Source organism: Nanorana parkeri, unplaced genomic scaffold (assembly GCF_000935625.1).
Source record: "Nanorana parkeri isolate BGI_ZX_2015 unplaced genomic scaffold, ASM93562v1 scaffold512, whole genome shotgun sequence".
Lineage (NCBI taxonomy): Eukaryota > Metazoa > Chordata > Amphibia > Anura > Dicroglossidae > Nanorana > Nanorana parkeri.
The window spans coordinates 602,332-626,929 of NW_017306780.1; the positions used below are offsets into that span (position 1 = coordinate 602,332).

General features: G+C 41.2%; 1 protein-coding gene across 1 annotated transcript in view; it reads right to left on the reverse strand.

The window, feature by feature from the left end:
* COL13A1 (collagen type XIII alpha 1 chain) overlaps nucleotides 1-22,880 on the reverse strand; it is a 232,837-nt gene extending 209,957 nt beyond the window's left edge. The window contains exon 1 of the mRNA XM_018561268.1: nucleotides 22,157-22,880. Coding sequence (XP_018416770.1) covers nucleotides 22,157-22,468 — 312 coding nt within the window. The 5' untranslated portion in view covers nucleotides 22,469-22,880. The remainder of the gene's footprint in view (nucleotides 1-22,156) is intronic.
* Between the last annotated feature and the right edge of the window lie 1,718 nt (nucleotides 22,881-24,598).

Genomic DNA, 24,598 nt, shown 5'->3' on the forward strand with positions numbered 1-24,598 from the left:
TCTGGTAAGTATTGGCTCCTGGCCGTCATTTAAATTTAATAGAGATTGTCATACACACACTGCACAGTTCACAAGAACAATGCTGATGACAGACCAAAACATCTCATGGGTGTGTCCAACAAAATACTTTGCAGAGCAATCATTTATTGAAAAATTACCCAGCTTCCATTTTCTTTTATCATTTGAAGCACGTATGCTCAAATGTTAATATTTTGCAAGTATAGCATAGAAGCAAACAGGGAGCATGGTGTATCTGCTGGAAATGTTGGCACATCTTCTCGCTCACACATTGAAAGCCTAATGTAAAAAATGGCAGTACTAACATGTTTATCAACATCACCAATCAGATTCAAAGCTGCCAATGTGATTAGTAATGCAGGAAGAAGAGAGATAGGTGATAGTACACTCTTACTGATCCTGTATAGGAATGTGTGTACTTAATCTGCAGGGGACCCCACAGAACTCAGATTATTGTAAATGAGTTGAACTTTCTACTCCAGTAACTATGTTTACTGGATAGTAATAGGACTTGCCTGCTTTCATTGCTTCCAGTTGCTCTTGAAAGAAGAACTCTTCAAAAATGACTGTAATGAGGTGTATGCCACTTTTTGCTGCCTGTTTTTATATTTTAACTATCATGTCATGAAATATAGTAATCACTATAATTCCAGCTCTGCAACAGGAGCTCACTTATAATTCAGCTCACTTTCCAGTTCCGCCATGTTGTTCTAGATCAATGGTTCTCAACCTATGTTACCTCAGGACCCACATTTGTCCTTGGTCATTAAGTTGTGACCCAAGTCGCTCCACACTGGAATGCACTGCATTGCAGTACCGTGCATTCTGGTGCAGACAATCAAACTATGGGTGGGAGGTGCGTTTGGGGTGCCATTCAAATGAATGGCAATGCAACACAATGCACCTTTCACACCAGAACGTGCAGTAGGTGCAATTGCGTGGTTTAGGCAATAGCTATATTTACCGTTACTAAAAAAACATAAAATAGTAAAGGGCGGGCAGCAATAGGTGGCAAACATCTCATTACAGTTAAAGAAGAACCTCAGGAATTGAATTGCTCATTTTGTCTAGGGGCTCAAATAAAGCAGATATACTCACCTGATTCTCCATCAACGCTCACCTCTGTCCCCCTCTGCTTCAGCTGTGGAGTGTCCCTCAGTGTTCTCACGTCTAATGCAAGTCAATAGACCTTCATTATACATGATGATGTCAGTAGTCCTTAGATTGCCAAAGCCCAGGGGAGAAGAGGGTGCGGGACCAATCTAGAAGCCTGGTCTAAACTCTTGCAGTTTAGCCCAATGTATACAGGGGCGAACTAGCCCAGAGGGGAAACCCCTTGTGGGTCCCAACGTCTGTGGCGTAATAATGATGTACAAAGCACCTAGAGAGGGTCTGTCATTTAAAATGACAGTCCCCCAAGGTACCTTTTACATAATTTTCCATTCAAAATTTGAAGCTGCAATTTTACTGTTAGTCTGCTTGTGGGGGCTGTGGGCAGGTCTGCAGTAAGATAGTGCCACTGCCAGTCAGCACACTAAGCTGTCAATTACAGACCTAACCTCTCAGCCCAGCTCCATGGAGGCCCACCCACCGCTCCAGAATGCCCCTCCCTTTACCCGGCAGTGCCATCCAGTCTCCCCTTCTCCCCAGCAGTCTCAAGGAACAGCATAGAGAGCACAGAGGGTATCTGCTTTGCCTCTTGTCCTCTGCCATGCTGCCCTTTAAACCCCCCATTATCCTACCAGCCCACCATGGCCACCCTGTAGCCTTGCCAGGGGGGAGAAAATCTTCCAGTCTGAAGCCTCAAAATACAGCCATCCAGTTTGGAGAGGTAAGCCCTGTGTGCCAGTTTAAAGGGACACTCTACCTCTTGCTCCCAGGTCAACCTTTGCTTTTAAAATAACCCCATCAGCAAGGGTCACTTGTTAAAGAAGCACAGGGTGTAAAAAACATGTATATTTGTTACCTTTCCGGCAGTCTCTTCAAAAGTTACTGCTTTGCTGCTCTGCAGCCACTGCAAGTATTTTCACACTTTCAGGTGAGTTGAATACATGCTCTCCCCACAAGCTGCGGTTCCTCCTGCCAGCTCCTATGTCTTGCAGTGATTTATGAGCCAGTAGAGGAACCACAGCATGTGGCAAGGAGAACAGCTATTGTACAGTAACATATGAAGGAACAGGACTCCGGGAAGGTAACTATGCATTCTCTTACAGCGCGGTATTCCTTTACAAGTGACCCTGTGACCTATTCAGATATCTGGTTGTGTCTGTATGGTACTGCTTTTGTTGCCAGACATGTTTCTGCTTTTGTCAATAGAGAGCTAATGGTGTATCTGTGGACATATTTATGGTTGTGTCTATTGTGTCTGACCTTACATACAGAGTATGTTGTAGGTCAGTGTCAAATATGTGCAGTGTGTACTGTGAGTAGACTTAGATTCTATTTAACTACACCCTTCTAAATCAGACACAACATTCAGTGCTTCGTAGCCATGCCCAATTTTTGCCATGGCACACTTTGCATGCCACATTTCGTAGACATGCCTACTTTATTGTTGCAGCACATAGCGAGGGGCCCTCCTTCTTCTTTCCCCCCATGGGTCCCAGAACCCCAGATTAGAACCTCTGTTAGTGTTTTATTCCTGTGTTAGTTAGAGTCACCCTCTCTGTTTGTCCATGAACATTTATACTGGGACAAAAGTTCATGGGAAATCCCCAGTTTACAGTTGTCACCAGGCACAGAAGGTGAGTGGAGATTTTCCAAATGGGGCACTTATTAAGATGACAACTGTCTAAGTAGAAATTTCCCCTCACTTTGAAGAAATTTCCAGTCACTGCCTGTTGTGTCTTCAGGATAAGAAATTAGGTGAAATCTTCCCTACGTAACAACGCAAAATAAAACCCTGCCTTATAAAAATAAAGATGGCTTTAGATATACTGTAAGGAAATAAAATAAGTGTTACCTCTAACCATATGGAATGTCTTGGAAATGTTCAGGGCACAAGATTTCTTTCATCAGTCAAATTATCCAGTAACAGCAGATACCAAATTAGATGCTTACAGCACAGCTTGTTTCTGCTCTATGATCACTAGATGTTCTTTAAATTGAGCATGTACCTGGAAGCATGCTTGTGTGCTATGTAAACATAACAAAGGATTTGACTGAAGGTGTGAATAGTTCCTCCTACACAGCCTAAAACCACAGGCAGGCCTTATTTGATCTTGAAATCATTGCTGCGGGAAGAATGGAGACAGAACTAAAACAGCCTTCAGAAGAGAAGCATAGGAACAGCACACAGCATGGAAGGTTGTACGATAACGGGGCTGAGTAAAATATTCCAACAACAAATTGATACAGGCATAACAAAATGTGTACAGAGATAGGAGAAGCTAAACTAAAAAAGATACATACAATGGTAAATGATTTGTCATATCATATCACACATACAAACAAGATTAGTAACTTCTGTGAATTGCCAAAAGCTTCCTCCATACCCACTTTGATTAGCTCTCTTCTGAACACTGTTTTTGTAAAATCATCCTACAGTATAGAATATGTCCAGCAGAATGGACATATCTACAACCTATGACTCAAAATGTTTTACTCTTGTCCAATAATCCACACACTACCAGATTATCTCAGGAGGAGCACAGTTGGGTGGAACCACTTACAAAAAACAAAGTCATTTACTAAATGAGTACTTTTAGCCTACACCCAATCAGCTTAGGGAGAATAATGTATATCTTCCAATGCAACAATAGTACTCAGGTGCGCTCCTACACTTTTTGCCGCCTGAGGCTGGGAGAAGGGGGGTGTGTGCAATGGTCGTGCATGTTACCGGGGGGAGGTGTTGGCGGCGCACGTTACTCGAGGAAGGGGGTTGGTGCACAGTACCTCTGTCACTGACGTCACTGGTTTCCATGAGCTGGGTGGGACACCGGTCAGGGCATCCCGCTCAGCTCCCTGCAACCAGTGATGTCCGTGAGCTGGGCAGGATGCTGGCCAGAGCATCACAGGTTGCCAAGAGCTCTGTGCAACCTGGGGCACTCTGGTCAAAAAGGGGGCAGCAGGCACACCTGCCGCCCCCCACGTAACTCGAGGCTATCACCTCAGGCTGCCTCATTAAAGGGACAGCCCTGATAGTACTAATCCAGTGATTGTAGCTGGCAAACCCTCCCAATCAGCGGTGAGTTTAAAGCTGAAGTTTTTGAGGCATACAGCACCAGTGTCATATTGATGCATATTCCACATTCTGCTGGATTCTGCTTAGTGTAATAATCCTCCTCTCAGTGATGCCAGCTACTCCTCACATTGCTGATCTTCCGGTGCTGCAAGCAGGATAGACTGCTATTGTGAAGGATTATGTCATTCCCCCTCCCCTTCCTGTCCCTTCGTTCAGTCACAAAACTCTCTGTATTCTATTCCCAGAATGCAAGGGGATTCTGTGCATGGACAAGGGCGATCCTGTCAGTCATCCACCCCTCGCCCATTCTCAGAATGCCTTGCATTCTGGGTAAATAAAACAAGAAGTTTTGTGAATGGGTGAGGAGACAGGAAGGGAAGAAGGAATGTTGTGATGCTTCACAGTAGTAGTTGCAGCCTCAATTGCTTGCTGCGCCAGAAGGTCCCTGCTGTGGGGAGCATCCGGCATCACAGAGAGGTGAATTATTACCAGCAGCCAGCAGAACTTGGGATACACATGATTAGAGGTGTAGTACTACATTTGGTGCTGCATGCACAAAAAACATTTTTTATCTAAACTTCAGCTTTAAGGAAATCATTCAAGTGGACCATCTCAATTGCAGAAGCGGGTAACAAGCAATATGTCTCCTAAAATGTAAAACTATATTTCCAGTGCTCCTCAGGTCATGGCCCTGTATATCAATTGCCTTAATGGGCAAGAGGATACTTGAGCCTTCAGTAACCAAAGTCTTGAAATCATTTCATGGGTTAGGCTTGATTTTTGTAAATCTGTTTAACTCCTGTCTAAAGGTATTCACATTTTCAAAGATTCAATTTTCTTCCTGTGTCAAAGAATTTCGAAGCAGCAGATGCAAAAGACATTAAGATGAAACGTTTATACAGACATATTTTTCCATCAGAAGAGGAACGATGAAGGGAAGAAATACATTGTTATCAAGTGGTTGAAATAGGTATCAGTATGTCGCACGCATGCACACACACAATATCTAGCTAGTAATGCATCAGCATATTTATTTACTAATTTCATAAACAGGTCTGCCTATAAATAAGGATCTGTTTATATAATTATAACACATACGGGCAGACACATTGTTGATGTGGCTGTTTTTATATGCATAGTGCTCTCTGATCAAGAGCAAAAGGTTTTCTACTTATGTCTGATTCAGAGCATCTTAAATGCCAAAGGTCTCCCCAGCAATGACTCAATGCGGCGGATTTGCAAAGATTTGTGCAGGGACTGCCTGTGTGAAATATGCCAAGTGTACAATAATTACCAAACTTTTACACCAGCTATGCAGGTGCTATTAGATATAATATACATATGATAAAAGAAAGCACATCTGCAATCTGTATCTTTTACATTACAGCTAAATAAAGAACACAATAGGCTCAATTCACAAAGCTAACACACTAGGATAACAATCTCTATTTTAGCCACGTGACGGTCACTTTCAAATCTCATTGGATTCCGCTGAAAATAACTGTCACTTTTTACAAAATAGAGAGCCTTGTCCTGGTGTGCTAGCTGTGTGAATTGAGCCTAATGCAGGGAGAGCAGGAAAAGATGCTTGCATAACTCTATGCAAATCTCCTCCAATGACATGTTGACATGTCATCTTTAGCTAATATAAAGTACTAGTTTTACAATTCTTAATTACTAACATTTACTATCATTAGGATCATTGTTACCATCAACTAAGAAGTCAATTTTAGTGCAAGGGTAAGCAGGAAGAAACTACAAGTAGGGCTTCATCAGCACTACTAGATGTAGGTAAAGCTGAACTCCAGGCAGATGTAAAATATGTAATTAATTTATACATCTTTAATTGTATTTTTAAAGCAAACAGTGTAAGAACCTGAATTTGACTTGGTACCAGCCTCTTGCAGTCTCTGTATAGAAGAGCTCAGACTGGTGGAGGTGCACAAGAAGTCAATCAGTTGAGCTGCAGTGCAAGGAGCATACGGATAGAGGAGGGCAGAGTAGCAGAAATAAGTTCATCTGGTTGCTACTTCTCTTCTCACTGTCCAGTTACAGGCTGGGGTGGGGCAGAGACCTGTAAATATTACTAAACTGCAGCAAAGGACAAATCAGGTCTCCATTCCTGCCATACAGGACATAACTGGCATTGGCAGGTAAAACATGTCCCCTAAATGTATTTATCTGTTTGCCTGGAATTCAGATCTTAAGCTACCCATGGGCATTTGGGGACAGTTGCAATGTACAGTAGGCTAGATTGAATGGTGAATAGGATGACATCTACAGGTTGTAATCTCTTGGGCAACAAACTATTGTTCTCACAAGATATTGGTGACATGGTATTCCATGAACATGCCCATTTGTAACACATGACCATGCATGTTTACATGAACATCTGAGATTAAATCATTTTTGTTAACTTGATTGTTCCATAACATCTGACTGTTACAGAATAATATGGTGGCAACTTAGCATTGTGTAAGTGGCCTGACCGATATAGACTATGATATAGAGCAGGGTGTGCATCTTATATAAGATGGCATTCATGTTGTGACCCCTATTACCCATACCGGGGACAAGATCTGCTGGATCCCACCCTCTGCTCTCACCACAGGCTATGTACAGCACTGGGTTTATAAAGGCACTTAGTGCACAAAGTACATTTTTATCCTTTGCGGCTATTGACAAATATATTTAAATGAAAGCTTTGTGATAAATGTTCAGCTTTAAGGAAGCCAATAATGCATCGTTGTAATGATGCTATCTGTACACTGCAACAATGGCAACAATTTCAGTGAATGCTTTTGATCCAACATTGAACATTCCAAAAAATATATATATTTGATGTAGCCTCTGTTTGAATGATGATGATGTCACTAGCTATACTCTGTTTAATAGGTTTATTAATAGTATGGTTAAGTGAGCACCTCATGTCGCTTATCTGACTAAATTCTTTTTAAGAAACTGCTTAAAAAAGCCGTGTTGTCATCAATTCATTTAAAATTAACACTAAAGACCAATACTAATGAAAAGCTAATCTGCACAAAAAAACTGCTTAAATAGAAAATATAAAATGATCAAATAGGTGTAAGGTAAAAGACTTTATCCAAAAAGGGCACTTTAAAAGAAAACCACAAACTGTTGTTCCTGTTGCACTTACTCCAGGAATGCTGCTTCCACATGTCTTCCAAGTATCTCCTCACCTAGTAATGAGACAGAGATGTACGCTATGAACTGTGACATACATGTATTACTAATACTGGCAGTGATCCACCATGAGCGTCTCAACAGCAGCATCCTGTGCAGACTGCCAAGCCCTGCACGAATCAGCCACATTTCACTGAACATGGCACACTGACAAGACTTCTAGCACCACGCCAACAACCGTTCACAGACGTTCTACATTCTAAAAGCCTCTGCAGTTCACATAATGCATCCCCTGCACTAAGCAGTGATATGACCCAATCCATAAAAAAGCTGCAGGATTCTTTTTGCTGCTAAAGATTCCACCCGCATTGTTAAACTGAGCATGAAATGGATGAACATAATACAAGATATAAAAATTGAGGTTTATATATACTATATACACTGAGTGGCCAGATTATTATGACCACCCCATCACTACTTCGTTGGGCCACGAGATGACTCCACGAGATGTTGAAAGGTGATGTGAGGAATCTGACACTGCACTGTTGCCCTTCTGTTGTATTGTACCAGTCTTGCCACTCTCCGTTCTGCCCTAACATTGACTAGTCGCCGACGGCCACAATTCGCACGTTCAGACCCAGATTTTCGGCAAAGGATTTCTACGGGGTAATGCAATGATAGGCAAGTTCCGTACTCCAGCTGGGGTGAAACTACAAATCCCATGCCTCTAGGAGTCATGCCTGTGGCTGTGATGCCAAAAATGCACCTTGCCTGTGTAGGCAAGAATCCTAGCACCGGCCCTGATTACAGGGTGGGTTAATATCATCAGGGGTACAGGAAGCATTAGGGCTACAGGGTGGGTTAGTATCAGGCATACAGAAAGCATTAGGGTTAAAGGAATCTATTAAATACATGTTTTTGTGCCTGTATTTCATTTTTAAACTGGTTCAACTTTTAGGCCAGGTTCACACTATGGCGATCGGTGACAGCGCGACAATCATGTACAATACCGTGCGGATGGACGCCAGAATCACAGAATCGCCTACCACCGCCGATCGCGCTCGCGGTGCCATGATTTTCAATTGGCACCCCAGTCACGCCGGCCGGTTTCCTGCCACGATTCTGCCCGTGCCTCGCAAATACAAAGTCTACATTCTGACTTACCATATGACATATTAAACTAAGTGGTTTTGTGGGTATTGCTTCCTTTAATTATACAACAGTTTAAATTAAAGGTGGAGGAGAAAACAGAAGTGGAGAAAGATTTACAAAACATATTAGGGAACATAACATTCTTTATTGTCTATTTTTATAGTGATCTTCATAAAAAAATATTTTATATCATATTTGAATATGCTCAGAAATATTTACAATTTTCTTTTGCTTTTAGATAAAACAAAAAAGTGAAGCCTTCATGTTTCCTCAAATGTATTGCTTTAGGGAAGGACGAGTTAAAGGCAAGGGTCATCAGTAAGTTACTGTTTAATTATTTGCAGCTACCTTTTAGACAACAATTCCAAGCAGTTATTTTCTGACATGCGTCCCGGAAGCAGGGGTACCACTTCTTCAGCCATAGTATAGTATTCCTTTTTGTTACTGGAATGGTATTCATTGATGCTATGTAATCCAGCTGTACTGGAAAAGACAATGACACTGCTCCTAGAGGTCTGCTATAAGCAGTGGCGTAACCAGAGTTATTGGCGCCCGGGGCAGAACAACACAGTAGAGGGCCGCTCGCAGTGGCCTCGGAAGAGCGAGCGGCCGCCCGATGACAGCCGGGTGATCGTGTCAGAGAGAGGGAGCCATGGCTTTGTTTACCGGGGGTCGTGACGGCGCCCACCCTCAGTCCTGCGCCCGGGGCAAGTTCCCCCCCCTGCCCCCCTGGTTGTTACGCCACTGGCTATAAGTATATAGAAGTGGGAAAATAACCACTTCAAACACACTCCCGTGGTGGACTATAATATCAATACAAATGACCAAACTAAACATGAGATTGTAGTCCATCATGGGAGTGAGCTTGGAGCGGTGGCTACTTTACAAAACACACAGGGACCATGGGGGACAAAAGTAGCCACCCTCCAGAAGGAAGGACAGTGTCAGCATGAATTCAGAGATGATTTGAGGATTTGCAGCCAAGTGATGCACAAATAAGCTATATTTGTGTTAATAGTTAAAGTACGTAAATGCATTTTTAAGCTTTAACTACTGAGTTTAGGGTCACTTTAACTTTGCTAAAGCTGTCCATACATCAGTAGAAATGTATTTACAAATTTTCATTTTCGGTGCATTTGTTTGATTTTCAGTGGGGTGTAATCAATGTTTGTTTTGATGAATTGACAAGGAAAATCGAGGGGGGCAGGATGGAAACTTTTCTTTTATCTTATCTAAATCATGAATGTGGATCTCAATGAGAAAAATCACACGTATTGTAATGCGCATGTGCTAGGCACAAAGAAACCTGTTTAATATGTCTTGGAAAACATTCCACTAGCAGGACTGGGTGAAGTTTTTAAGGGCTTTCATAGGAAATTAGTGTACTCAATGATGGCAAGATCGAACGTTCTGAAATTATAGCAGTGTATCCCAAGCTTAAGTGAACAATATCTTCAGTATTAGGTAAATAACTCAAATTAATTCTTGTTACCTTTTCTCGGCAAAACATGAATAAAGCATTTCAACCTAATTATCAGCTTTGTTGAATTGCACATTGCTCAGACTAATGAAACGTGACCAATCAGAACACTTCTTCAGTCACACAGTACTTGTCTTAGTGGAGCTAACCATCTAAATTTCCAAACAGAGTCAAAGACCACTTTGCTTCAAATCCAGTTAAAATACCAGTATTTATTTGGATCGTGGAAGGGTTTGGAGCATCAGGAAGAAACCGAAACTATGTAAACGCAAACTCTACTCATACAGAACTGTGGTCTGACTTAGGTAAGACCAAGGCCACAGTGCTGTATATCAGCTGCCCTAACCACTGCAAATCTACAGTAGGGCTCACTAAACTAAAATCACATATACCTATTTTAGATCACAGGCTTGATGCTAAAGACATGCATATGATATCCTTTTTAATGAACAACAGGCATTTCACACTTGTAAGGCAATATAACAGTGCCCTACTTTTGGGTGTTTGCTAAATTCGTCTATTGTCTGTCTATATTGGTTTTTACATATGCGTTAAGTGTAATGATATCCACAGATGTATGCAGTTGTGCAATTCCTTATTTGTAAAATGATTATCATTGTGAATTCTGAATGTGAAGGTCACTACTAGGGTACTAATGTATTGAGACAAGAACATCAATCACTGCAAGTGACAAAACCTGGTAATCTTAAGGGGGCCACACACAAGCCAAACCCACAGGATCACTGCCTGTCCTAGCCACACACAGAGAAGGCCAAGTCAGATGCATTATGGCCATGTGCATGCAGACAGCACATAAACACACAGGCCGCACAGCTGTCATCTTTCAAGGACAGTGTAAAAAGTTGCCTTTTCTTAACAGTGGTCATCAAGGCTGTTTTCCAGCACTGCCTGCTGTTGTTCTGTAACAACTACTTGCTATTGTTTCTAACATCCCAGTGTGCAGCCAGCTTATGCCCAATAAATAGTTTTTTTGTATTGGTCAGAAAACTATTTTGTAAAAGTGTGGGCATTTATTAACATTGCTTCATTTAACCCATTTTGCAAGCATTCTTCTATTCAAAAACATTAAATGCCCACCTTGTAAAAGTGCTCCTTATCATTTCTGAGAACAGGAATGTGTTCAGAAACAGTGTATAAAGCCTGCCAAAGAGATCTAAGGAATCCCATAAGCTTGCCTCTTAAACAACGTAGGTAATCCAACAAAGAGCATCACTTAAAGAAGAACTCCAGGCAAATAAAATCTAAACCCCTGCAGTGGGGCTACCCCTGCACTGCAAGGGTTAAGTGTTGATTTTGTCTAGGGAGCTAAAATAACAGAGTTATACTTACCCCAACTGCAGACCCGGCTGGCTGTTAGTCTGGTCCCTTCAGCCTGTCCTTTGCCATGCACCAGCAGTGTAAGGTCCCGTGATTCATCACGTCTTATATAGTGTATAGGATGTGAGGACGCCGAGGGACATTCCATCATTGGAGCGGAGGAGACAGGCTGAAGGGACTAGTCTAGGAGCCAGCCAGGATCATGGTTCCGGTGAGTATAACTCTGTTATTTTAGCTCCCTAGACAACAGAGTACTTAAACCTTGCAATGATACTATACACCTATGTGTATAGTATCATTACCTGATGAAGAAGCAAGTATATGGGCTCGAAAATGTTGCCTGCTTGTGACTAACAAAGCTCTAAAGAAACATACGATGTGCTGGTGACACCTACCTCCTCATGTATCACTTCCTCCTCCCTTTTAGATGGTAAGCCCTCAGGGGCAGGGCCCTCCTTACAATCTTCTCTTGAATTGTATTGTGATTGTAATGTCTTCCTTATATTGTAAAGTGCTGCGCAAACTGTTGGCGCTATATAAATAATATATAATAAATATAATAATAATACTGTTTGAAGATTTTTGATAGCATAGCCATCCGTTTTTAAACACAGAGACACTGGCCTCTACCAGGTTAAGGCCCCATTCAAACTTTGGCGTACTGGGAAGCTATGCTGCATTCACGTGGATTTGTGCGTGTTCGCGTACATTTTTCCCAACGTTTGCCGCATGTCGCCCATTGATTTCAATGGGTGCTGCACATATGACAAATGTGGGAAAGTAGCTCATCATGCGGTTTTTTCACTGCATGTTTGTGTGCACTTTCATTTTTCCATATGCGGGAAAAGGGGCAATTTGCCAGGTGCGTTTGGGGTGCCATTAACACGTAATGGCACTGCAAGCGCGACACATGACACGTTCATGGAACGCAAAAGTCTGAATAGGGACTTAAAGCTGTTTGGAGTACACTGCATTCATCTTTTTGTATACTAGTTTAGAAAACTGATAGACCAGCATCAGGACTACCGGCAGGCCCACCCCGCATCCCTCTGTAGACCTAAAAAGTGAGCCATCGGCTAGTGCCGCAGGTTGTGTTTATGGATATATTGACCATTATGGGCCGTCCTTACAGACACAAAGTCGAAGAACTGAATGGAAACCATACAAAGTGTATAAACACCTTTAGACTATTATATATTCATTATACAAATAACACCTGACAAATACTGAAAAAAGGGCAATTTACTTGGCTTGAGGTGAATGTCTGCTGACTTCCATCATCCAATCATGTGCAAACTAAAACATATTTTGTTATTTTCATTGCACATAATTTGGACATTCTGTACAATATGAATTTTCACCATATTCACTATACTAGGGGAAAATTCCCTTGCAAAGTTACCATCCTATTTGCCTTCAGTAAGTCAAGAGTAAAATGTTCACATAGTCCAGTGAAACATCCAATTATATGTAGAAGTTCCTATTTTCTAAAAATCCTTTAGGAATTTTTCGATGGCTAATTGATCAAATAGGATAAATAATTCCTTAGGGAATCCCTTTGAAGAATTAAATTGTTTTAATAAAAGAATATCATTCACAGCTTGCTCAACATGCACCAGGGACAATATATTGGCTCATGCCCTGTAGGAGCTTTTATCCTATTTTTACATCTGTGTTCGGCCTGTAAGCAAATAGCGAGCAATTGTGAGTCACATCGATGTACTCAACTACCAAACACATTGCAGTGGCACCTGTCAGCAACCCTACACCAATGATGCATGGCCAGACCGGAAAAGAAAACTTCTCAGCCGACACTTGCTCAGAGACATTCTTCACCTTAACATTTGCTGGGATTGTTGAGGAAACATTTACAGATTTGCAGTAACAAGCTGTAAAAATAAAACGAATAGAAGAGGACTCAGGAGAAGCACTTAGATTTAACAGTTTTATGAGTAAAATATTTAATAATCGGCACTATCATTGCCTGGTATTAGCTGAAGGGGAGAGATTCTCTCTGAATCTGAGGCTGTTAGAGGAAACCTATCATTACAAAGATACATAGATTTCTATGAATTAGGTCAGCTCATATTTAGAAGCAAGTCATTTAGAAAGCCAGCAAATTACTAGGGATTATACTAAGTATCTAATGTTCTGCTGCTGCAACAATTTTCCAGCTTGTATGCCAGTATCCTATGTTCACCCACTTTTTATTAGAACTGAGTTCCAAATATGCTTCATTTATGGGGTTATTCACTAAAGGGTAAAGAGTTTGGAGAAGGCAGGATAAGTAAGCAATCTAGGAGAAGATAGCTGAACTGAAAAGTGTGCTGAATTGGAGAATTTTTCCAAATCTGCTATGTTGTCCTAGATCAGGGGTGCCCACAATTTTTGGTGTTAAGATGTACTTTTCAAATGACAAGCTGAATGAGATCTACCAAGCTGAATGAGATCTACTCTCCTCGCTTTCTCTCTTCTGGCTCTCTCCTCACTCTCTCTCCTGGCTCGCTCTCTCCTCGCTCTCTCTCTCTCCTGGCTCTCTCCTGGCTCTCTCTCTCTCTCTCCTGGCTCTCTCCTGGCTTTCTCTCTCCTGGCTCTCTCCTCGCTCTCTCTCCTGGCTCTCTCCTCTCTCTCCCTCTGCTGGCTTTCTCCTCGCTCTCTCTCCTGGCTGTATTTCCTTGCTCATCCTCCTGGCTGTCTCTCCTTGCTCTCTCTCCTGGTTGTCTAATGGGCACCTCTACATTAAATGATGGTCCAAAGTGCTTATTGGTTGGATCCATCGCCTGCTAATGTAAAGGTCCCAAAACTTGAAAACTTCATGCACAGTCAGAGGCTGTGTAGAAACGTCAAGCTTGCTGTGGTGTGCACGAATGACTGAGAAGAGATTCTCACTGGTCAGGGTAGTCACACCGACCAATTATAGCACACCATTGCAAGCATTATGGTGCTGTACAACATCCAGGGCTGTGTAGTGAAGTTTTTAAGTGTCAGTACAGTTTTATGGGCTGAATTGGGTGGCGGGCGATAGTCATCCTTGCAGCTAAGTACAGCGGGGGGTTATGAAAGGGTGCAAAAGACGGCATCTATTATGCTTCAGTAAACTGACCTCTGAGTTTCTACTGACTCCATACTCTCCATACAAGACAAGGACCATATTAAAGGAGTGGTCTAGGTAGGAGGGGCTTGTGGTGTTTCCTATAGCAACCAGCCTTTTCTTCCTATCTCTCAACCAGTACAATGCTAGCTGCAAACTGACTGCTCCGCCTATCATGCTGATAATAACACATATGTTGTTATAGCTACACTGATATATTTGCATTATAGTTCATAATAATAATACAAATCCATCTCAGGCTGGGTACATGAAAACACCATCAGCTTTAAACAGCTACCTGTCTCCTCTCTGCGATCACTATTCTTCTCCCACTTCTGCTCTGTGGTTCCCGCTCTTCCACTATGTGCGTTCCACTCAGCTGCTTCCTGGTTGCCAGAGTGATGCCCAGCCAAATGATTGGACAGGGAAGACAGTGATGAGGTACAGTTTTTTTTCCAGTGTAGAGCCTGGCCCTCCTCGCCTGCAGCGTTCAGCCGCACTAAAGCCGTGGGTGGGACAACAAGCCGACTTATGATCGCGATCTACCAGTGTTAGCTGTGCGATCAACTGGTAGATCGCGATCGACCTAATGGGCGCCCCTGTCCTAGATTGTTAACTTCCCCTGCCTTCTCCAAACTCTTCATCCTATAGTTAATAACCTCCTTAGTCATTCAGGGAAAATGTTTATAGTATACAGAAGATCCTACTTTGAGCTTAGCATTGACTCCAACTGGTGCTATACAGAATTTTCCCTTGGAAATCCCTTCAAACAGTGCTGGCTGAATACTGGAAAGGTGATATGGCTGAACATAACAGAACTTGAAGCAGAACTCCCGGGCAAATTTTTATTAACCCTTGGTACCCCCGCACTGCAAGGGTCAAGTTCTTGGCCCTTTAAGGTAAATCTAAGGTCAACATTTGTATTCATGTTGGATAGAGTCTAGGGATCCTGCCAGGTATTCATTGTTCTCTGCATCTCCACTGGGGAGATTCACCTTCTCTATTTGCTTTGGTGACTGCTGTCACAGGAACCAAAATGAGAGAAAAGTGAAAGCTTTCACTTGTAAGGGAACAGGAATAGCAGGTACATCTTCCAACAGAGGCACTTGCTCCATTGATAACTGGAGGATTTCCTTATTTTGAGGGGTGATCTCTCACTTCCTTTTATATCCACATGAGAGGAAATAAAGGGAAATCACCCCAATGGGACACAGATGGCAAAAAAAAACTTACAGGGGTTTATTCATTCCCTAGTCTATCCAGAATTGTCACTGAAACAGAAATAAAAAGGAAATCTTGTAGCACTTGTCCAAATGATAGCTGGATTTTCTATGTTTTAGAGATCTCCCTATTTCCTGTTGTGGTTCTGAGATAGGAAGTCATAATTAAAGTGACACTAAGGGGTCTATTCACTAAGCTGCCGAAGGATCTAGCCATAGCTTCGGCTGATCTTACGGCTGGCTCCGGCCATTTGCAGAGAGATCAGCATCCCTGGTTACCTGCCAGGGACACTTATCTCCAAACAGCAAACTCTCCCTGGCGCTCCGGCAGTCTCCCGCTCCTGGCTGCCAAGGAGGGAAACACTGCTGTTTCTTTTTTTTTATTATTCTGACACGGAGCTGTGTCAGAATAGAAAAAAAAATGCCCATTGGAATGCATTGCTAGATTCCTATTGGCTATTTCAATTTGCAATAGCCAATAGTAAACTAACATTGTACCCCGCCCTCTGCTGCAGTTCTCCATCAGGTCCATCAGCAGAGGGCGGGTACCATGCTAGTTTACTATTGGCTATTGCAAATTGAAATAGCCAATAGGAATCTAGCAATGCATTCCAATGGGCAAAATGGATTTATTTATTTTTATATTCTGACACGGCTCCGTGTCAGAATCAAGAAAAAAAAGAAAAATCAGTGTTTCTCTCCTGGGCGGCCGGGAGCGGGAGGCTCCCAGAACGCCAGGAGATTTTTTTTTCTTTTTTTTTTTTTACGGCAGCAGAACAATAGAAAACTGTTGGGCAGAGCTAGCTGTCACTGCTAGCCCTGCACAATCGTTTTCTATTTACTTTTTTTTTACTTTTTTAACTATTTTTCTGTTCTGCTCGGTCCCTCTGAGGGACCGAGCAGAACAGCCAAGCCGAATGCCGCTCAGCGGCATTCGGCTATTCACCCACTGCTGTTCGGCATCTATAAGAATAGGCCGAACAGCAGTGAGTAGCCTGCCGGAGGTTTGGCTCAGCCGATCCATATGTTGGATCGGCTGAGTCGAACTCCTTCTGCACTTCGGGTCAGCCGAACATGCTGAGCATGTTCGGTTGACCTGAAGCCATGCGAAGCAAGCCGATGTACGACTGATTTCAGCCGATATACGGCTGAAATCAGTCGTACCAGCCTGAAGTGAATAGCCGAACAGGGTTCGGCTCACTTCACTTCAGGTCGGTCATTCACTCGGCTGCCTACGGCAGCTTAGTGAATAGAATAGACCGATAAATTCATGAGTTAAATCTTAAAATGCATTCAAGTTCCTTAACTATTAACATCATTGTTCCACATTGCCGATACTCTCCTACAAACCATCTTTATTGTTGCATATGCTTATTGCAGCAAAGTCCCTCATTCCAAAACATTAGAATACTCCAGTTAGCCCCTCAATTTAAGAGTGGTTTATCAAACTTGATCATTTAAGACAAATGGAAGAATTAGCTCATTCTCTACATGATCGCCCAAGTAGATCTGGAGTTCTTGACACCTGTTGCGGTAAATTGTACGCCTCTTGTACTTAGCCTGACTGTGTAACCTGTATTGCCTACTATTCCAATTATCTGTTGGTAAGGATTGTTTTCTATTTTTGTTATTGAAAACTTTTAATAAAATTTGAATAATATAAAAAAAACTATTAACATAATTGTACCTTATTTGAGCATCACTCCAATCCTCAAATCATCTCTGAATTGGTGCTGACACTGTCCTTCTTTCTGCAGTGTGGCTACTTTTGTTTCCCATGCTCTGTGTGTGTGTGTTATAAAGTTGCCACCGCCTCATGCTCGTTCCTGTGATGAACTTCAATCTCATGTTTAGTTTACTAATTTGTATTGATATTGTAGTCCATCACGAGAGTGAGCTTGGAGCGGTGGCTACTTTACAACACACACAGGGACCATGGAGAAAAAAAGTAGCCACCCTCCAGAAGGAAGGACAGTTCCAGCACCAATTTAGAGATCATTTGAGGGTCTATAGCTGCGCATAAGATACATTTACATCAATAGTTAGGGTACATGAATGCATTTTTAAGATGTAACCTTGAGTTTAGTGTCACTTTAATTCTCCTCAATATGTTAAACAACACAAAAGAAAACTTGACAAGGATTTTAATCATTCCCTACTGTAAAAAAAAAAAAACTTGGCTTTAGATATACTTTAAGAAAAACACAAGCATAAAGTGACCTGTTCCAAATGGTCACACAATATAGAAACCAATATAGACAGAGCAACACAGTTAGATTGGTGTGGTATCAATCCAAATCTAACAGGGTTATTCACTAAAGGGTGAAGAGTTAGGAGAAGGCAGGAGAAGGGAATAATCTAGGACAAAATAGATGATTTGGAAAAATTCTCCAATTCTCACCTTCCAGTTCAGCGATGTTGTCCTAGATTGTTCCCTTCTCCTGCCTTCTCCAAACCCTTCACCCTTTAGTGAATAGGCCTGTAAGTGTCCATTTACAACTGTGTGCTTGCAACCAACAAACCTTTGGTTGTCAGGTGTACTTTCATAATGGCAAAAAGGTGTCTCTCCAAAGACATGGTCCTGTCGCTTGCAATGGTCAATAATTCTGCATACACTTTCCCAAGTGTTTTCACGGTTAACTGCGAATGGACCTTACATTACCTTTTTTTTTATTGCTAAGGTCAATATATTCCTAAATACAAAGGCTGATCATTTTAATTTGTAATATATCTTTGCTAACAGGTAATAATTACCTATCATTTAATAGAGTGATTTCACTTTAATTAGTAAATTGTATATGGTTGTTTGCAAAACACGGTCAAACACCCATGCCTCTGAAGGTTCCTACAGACATAAGATAAAGTTCACCTCACCTTGCTGTTGCAGTCAGGATGGGCAATAACATATAAACAATGTCTACTCTACCTTGCCATTCTTGCCCTGGCTGAGCTTTCTATGAAAATACAATCGGCAAGAATGGATTTTTCTGAGCCAACGTCATTGCTTATCGCCATGAGATAAGCAGCCTAAAATGCATTTATATGGTTGGCCTTACACAGGCTTATGTTGCCAGCTGTTTAAAGACTGTTTATTTAAATAATGAATAAATAAATTAGATTTTTCTTTGCACATATTATCTGAGCTATACCCTATAGACTGATAAAGCAGCATAAGCGTTTGCTCTGCAATCAAAATGGCATAGCAGAAGAAAAGTTTAAGCTGATATTTTTTATTCCAGAATTCATCTGCCAAGGTTGATCTTGGATAAATGCACTTCAGCTACATGACAATGTGCAGTCACATTAAATCTTAAATACTGGACTTACAGTGCCAAGTCTGTGGGGGCTAGAAACATTTTCATAATGTAACATTTATCATAAGACAAACTGTATTAAGTTGGAGTCATTGTTAACTTCAGTTTCTACAATTCAAATAAAATCCCAAATCCCAAAGCTCAAGACACCTTGAGCAGTAAAATGTCAGACAGCTGAAATCTCTAACGCTGGTGACAATCCTGTGTCAGGATGTAGAAGAGACAACATACTGGCCACATAAGGGAGTATGCATAGGAAAAATGTGGCAATCGTCTGACTTTTTGAATGTTATATTAACTAGGAGGTCACCCAAGAGGTTTGAACTAGTCACAGGCATTAGTTGGCAATGGGACATGCATACACAATAACACTTCCATCCTATTATTATTATTATTATACTACAAGGATTCTGTTATTAACTGATTAATGCTCAGACATGCAAACAATAATCACATGAAAGTACATGTCTACATTTATATGAATTCAACAGATACTCCCTGCACCCGCATTATCCCAGAGGAACAACCACTATCAGAAATAAACCTTTCTCCTCAAGATGTGGTTCATGTGTCAACATAGGAAGACACATGAATTGAAATCTATGGCATTTTACACAATGAACTATTAATGTAACAATATTAAAGTATATCTAAAGCCAAAATGTTTATTTTTTCATATCGAATAAAGTAGGGATTGGCTTTTTTTGTCATCTGTGTCCCATTTAGGATATTTCCCTTCACTTCCCGCCCTATAGATGCAACAGGGAGTGAGAGGAAATCTGTTTTTAGACAGTTGTCAAGTGTCCCCATTGGAAGATTCACACTCAAAAACAGTTCTGGTGACAACTCGAAATTGATTTTCTCTCACGTCTGTTCTGGTAACAGTGGTCGCCAGGACATATAGAGAGGGTGAACCTCTCTAGTGGAGGCACAGGCACCCATAAAAACCTGACAAGAGTTCTAAACCCCACCGCCACAACTTTAAAAAAAAGTTTTCTCTTTAGATACACTTTAAGTAGCTATGCAGGAGATTTGCAATTTAAAGCATCATTAGGGTTTCACTTTACACTGGTGAGATCTGTACACATTTTCCTGCAGTGCATCACGATGTAGTAGGCACTAAGGCTCTGTGACAAGGCTGATCCATTCCCATAGATGTTGCTGTTTTGAGCAGCAGTAGGTTTTGGTCCCAAAAATAACTTCAAAAGGAACCGTAGACAAGAGGTCACCATTCCTATCATTTTTAAATAACATACTGCACAAAGGTGAAAGATACATAGTAGTTATATCTCTATTTAAGTGCCTGTGTGGTGTGTAATAAGTCATCTGAAGAGACTGTTTATATGTATGTTTTATAGTACTCCTACTACAAAATAAAAGAGCAGTGATCTCTATAGCATTCCGTACAAACAGAATGGAATACACATAACAATGTTAATGATACGTTGCCTTAAAATTAGGCTGTTATTGAGGAGATCTCTGAAGCAACAAAGAATATGTGATTAAGGCTCATAGACATGAGTGTAATTTTGCAGCACTTTTAAGCTTTTCTTTAGCCTGTCAACAACACCTCTCAAAATTTTAATGAACGCGTCCAATATTTATATTGTAAATGCCCATATACCACGACTGCTTACAAGAGTAGAAACATCACTTTGCGTTGATGAAAACATCTACTGCAAAAATGTTTTGTGCTTTAGGCAGCATTGACGCTAAAAATGCAAATGAATGAGTACACTGAATTAAGCATCTATTCTGCATTCATTTCGATACTCCCACCCCATGGAGGACTATTTATTATCCTAGATACCCCAGCATGCTTCTGGAGAGCCTTGCTCTGGAGTCACTTTAAAACACGTTTGTTAGCTATATGCTAAAGCTTGTTAAATCTACGTAAGTACTGACACACATTTTTTTTTTATAAACTTCAGTAAAAATTAGCCCCGAGGCATCATTTTCCTGACATTGTACTTTACAGACCTATTGCATAATCAGTCTTGTGGCAATAAACGGTTCTGCTTTGTCACTCACACTTCAGATGATACTGACTGCTTCACAATTTATGGCTTGAGCATGTATTTATCCAAATTAACTTCCCATATTGAATTGACAGTCATATAGAACAAATGTTATAAAAATCACAGCCTGCTCATTCCATAGTACATCACGCACTATGACCTATAAAAAATATAAGGTGATTATGATTATTAGAATTGACTTGACAGATGCTCTTTTAGCAGCTATTGTTGGTTATGATGCTTATAATACGTTAGTGCTCACTTACATCACAACACATTTGTTGACACAATTTGCACAAAAATGCATTTTGATGCTCTGTAACAGCATTATTCTACTGTGGTTTTTTTTAAATGTCATAGAACATTGCAATACTCTGTGTGCGGTGATAAAATGCAACAATGTCCTACATTTTTCAGTGCACACGTCAGTTGTATATAAAGCCACCATTAAAAACAATGGCATTTTGCTTGGCTTTCCATTTTGATTGCATAAACCAATGTAGCTCATCACTGGTGGCATGAATCTTTACTTTAAGCTCTACCAACCACTGAGGAACTAGAGGTCTCAGTGTGTCCCGCCATTTGCTTAGCATGTAGATCTCCAATATCTGGAATGCCATACATTGGTTTGTACAAAAAAGGAAGAGTTCCACATCCCATATAGTAAGGATGGTAAGTATCTACAATTGCCTGTCCCAAAAGAAGTCTAGGAGTCAATGCCCCCTAGTACAGAACAATGGGCAATGCTGATGAAACCCACAATGGAGACACGTGTTAAAAGGAATGCTGTAGATAAAGACATCACTACAACAGGTTACTCCTTGTAAACCATTAAACTAATAACACAGGTAAACAATTTCTGACATGTTCTTGCTGAGACACATTTCTCAGCAGCTGTTCAGGAGTTCCTGCCATCCAAAATTACTATGGTAACCATTTCAGCATTCATTACATTTAGAACTTTTCACACTGAAATCAAACTTTTTTTTTTTTACTAAGAACACCTCAGGCATGAATGCCACTGCAACAGATATAATTACAGCGGAAATAACATTGAGTTTGAAAGGTACAATATAGATGGATCAACTTTGTTTTGCGCATTCCCCCGCTGAAGGTTGTGTGTAATGTGCAGATATCACTGCTTTTCATTCAATATTTGGAGTAAGCAGGAAGGTGTAATAAGTAAATATGTACAGACCTCTTCCAGCAGTTGGTCAACTCTTCCCAAAATAGCTGTCTCCATTTGGTCTGCAGAGACTAAGGCAGATAGCTGAGTGTATCGCAGCTTCTCTAAATCAGAAACCCTGGACTGCAGGTCAGAAGTTCTACACAAAACCAGAAGACTAAGAAGCAGAGAAAATACTGATACAAGGGCAAACCCACATCCCAAGAGTGCAGGGAACCTGCTGCACTTCCCACAGTTCTCTGTCCTACAGGGGATGTTCTTACAACTCCTAGAGAAGACGCTACCATGGCTAGCAGCACCTTTCCACACTTCCTTCCCCTCCATGCTGTCCAGAGGAATAATAAATAAATAAATAGAATAAATAATCCACAATCTTAATCCAAGGAACAGAATCCAGAATTCTGACTGGTGGTTAATATACCCAGGTGGATCAATAACAGCTGTTCAGTAGATGCCAAGCAGGTTACAGGAATGAGGCTGGGAGATGCAAATAAATAGATTGCTGCAGCTTTTATATTTCCAAGGAATAAAATATAGAAAAAAAAGAGAAAGAAAAGTTTTTGGAAAGTTCTATCCCGTTGCTGTTCTGGTTGTAGTTTCCTTTCTTGTCTTTGTGAACTTCACTGAGTTGTGAGAGTTGTAAAGAAGTCACACATAAAAGTCCCCATTAGGAAGGTGTAATTCTCAACTGACTGGGAGCTGTGCTGCGGCTGATCCTCTCTCCTGTGTAACATGACACACACTGCTCTCTCCTTGTGAACTGCAGGGATCAGATGAGCCAGCTGGATCACCCCCCCTTGTGTAACCTCCTCCACTCCTTGCACACACTGAACTGACTTATTTATTTATGCAAAGTGCCTGGGAGGGGATCCGACCATGGGACATCCTATCCCACCACCCCTCTAAATCCCCAGAGCACCTCTCATCAGCTTCCATCCAGCTTTGAAGTGATACCCACTGCAGATATATATAGGAGACAGCAGGAAGGGTTTGTAAATCCAGGACTTTTTCTAATTCCTGCCTAACAGATGATGTGATATCAGCCTAACAGGCTGATATCACATCAAAATTGACCATTTCAATTCTAAAAAGTTATCTATGACTTTTCCTTACAGTTCAATTTTTTTGCGTGTATCGAAATAAAGCTCTTTGTTTAACTTTCATTCCATCTACATGTTTAGAATACTTGACTTACAGTGCTTTGGCATCGGGTTCAAATTCCCGCAAGTGATCTGATCTATATACTATAAAGTGCTGTGAAACGTGTTGTTGACAAATAAAACATAAACAAATGCTACAAACAGATCAGGTATAAAAAGTGCACTCACTTGTTGAATGTTTTGTGTATCAACAGTTCAGTAAGATCTGTTAAGAAGTAAAACAAACATAAAACTCTCTGTGGCTGATATACTAAAGAAGAAGATTTTATCCTGGTCTGTGTTCACTTCAAATACCCAATATAAGTTCAAGTGTAGATTGTTTTTAAATTCCTTCAATAGGACCAATGTTTTAAGCCACATCGGTTTAGATACAGTATATTAAAACTGAACTCCAAGAATTAAAAATAATACCCTTAAAGTGCCTCCTTCTACCTCGCACTGCATGTCCCCAATCACACCCTCGTGTTCCATGAATGCAGGTCGCATTTGCATGCATTTTTCCCTCATTTGCCACACGTCACCCATTGATTTCAAAGGGTGCCACATGTGCAACAAATGCGGGGAAGTAGTTCACGCAGCATTTTCAGCTGTCAGCATCCCACATGTTTGTGCACGTTCGACTCGCATCAAAATGCATGGAAAAAAAGCCCCATTTTCGCAGCCGCATTTGGGGTGCTATTAACAGTTAATGACACTGCAATCGCGTTGTATGTTTTTGACGCAAACGTGTGAATGGGGACTAAATGCTTGTATAAGGACAAAAAAGAAAGGCCCAGGTCTGGCAGCAAATTGCCTCACGTGAAGTGTAAGGGTGACGAATGTTACCACTTTGATTACATACAGCAGCATCCCAATCTTATTCATTTCAGACACTATTTATTGAAAATAAAAAAAAAATAAAAAACAGGGTGTGGTTACTCTTTAAATTTCAACCCATACCCTATCCATTCATACAGTGTGTGTGGATAGGAAAGGGAGAGCAGCTACCCCCACTTTTACACGCCTATAAACGTAAATACGCGTCCGGTGCCCCAGCGCGCAAAAATTACAATTGCGCTACACATGTTACATATCGCCGCGAACGTCGCAGTGAGAGCAATCATTTTAGGGCCATCAATCACTGATAACACTAAACTGATGAGCGGTAACAGCTTTTAAAGCGTCGCCTATGGCCAATTTTGGGTATTATCGTTTTTTGAGGTTTCGCGCGCGCACGCAATTTTAAGGCTTGACATGTTTAGTGTCTTTTTACCCGACGTGACCCCATCTTTTATATTTTACCAAAAAATTGGGT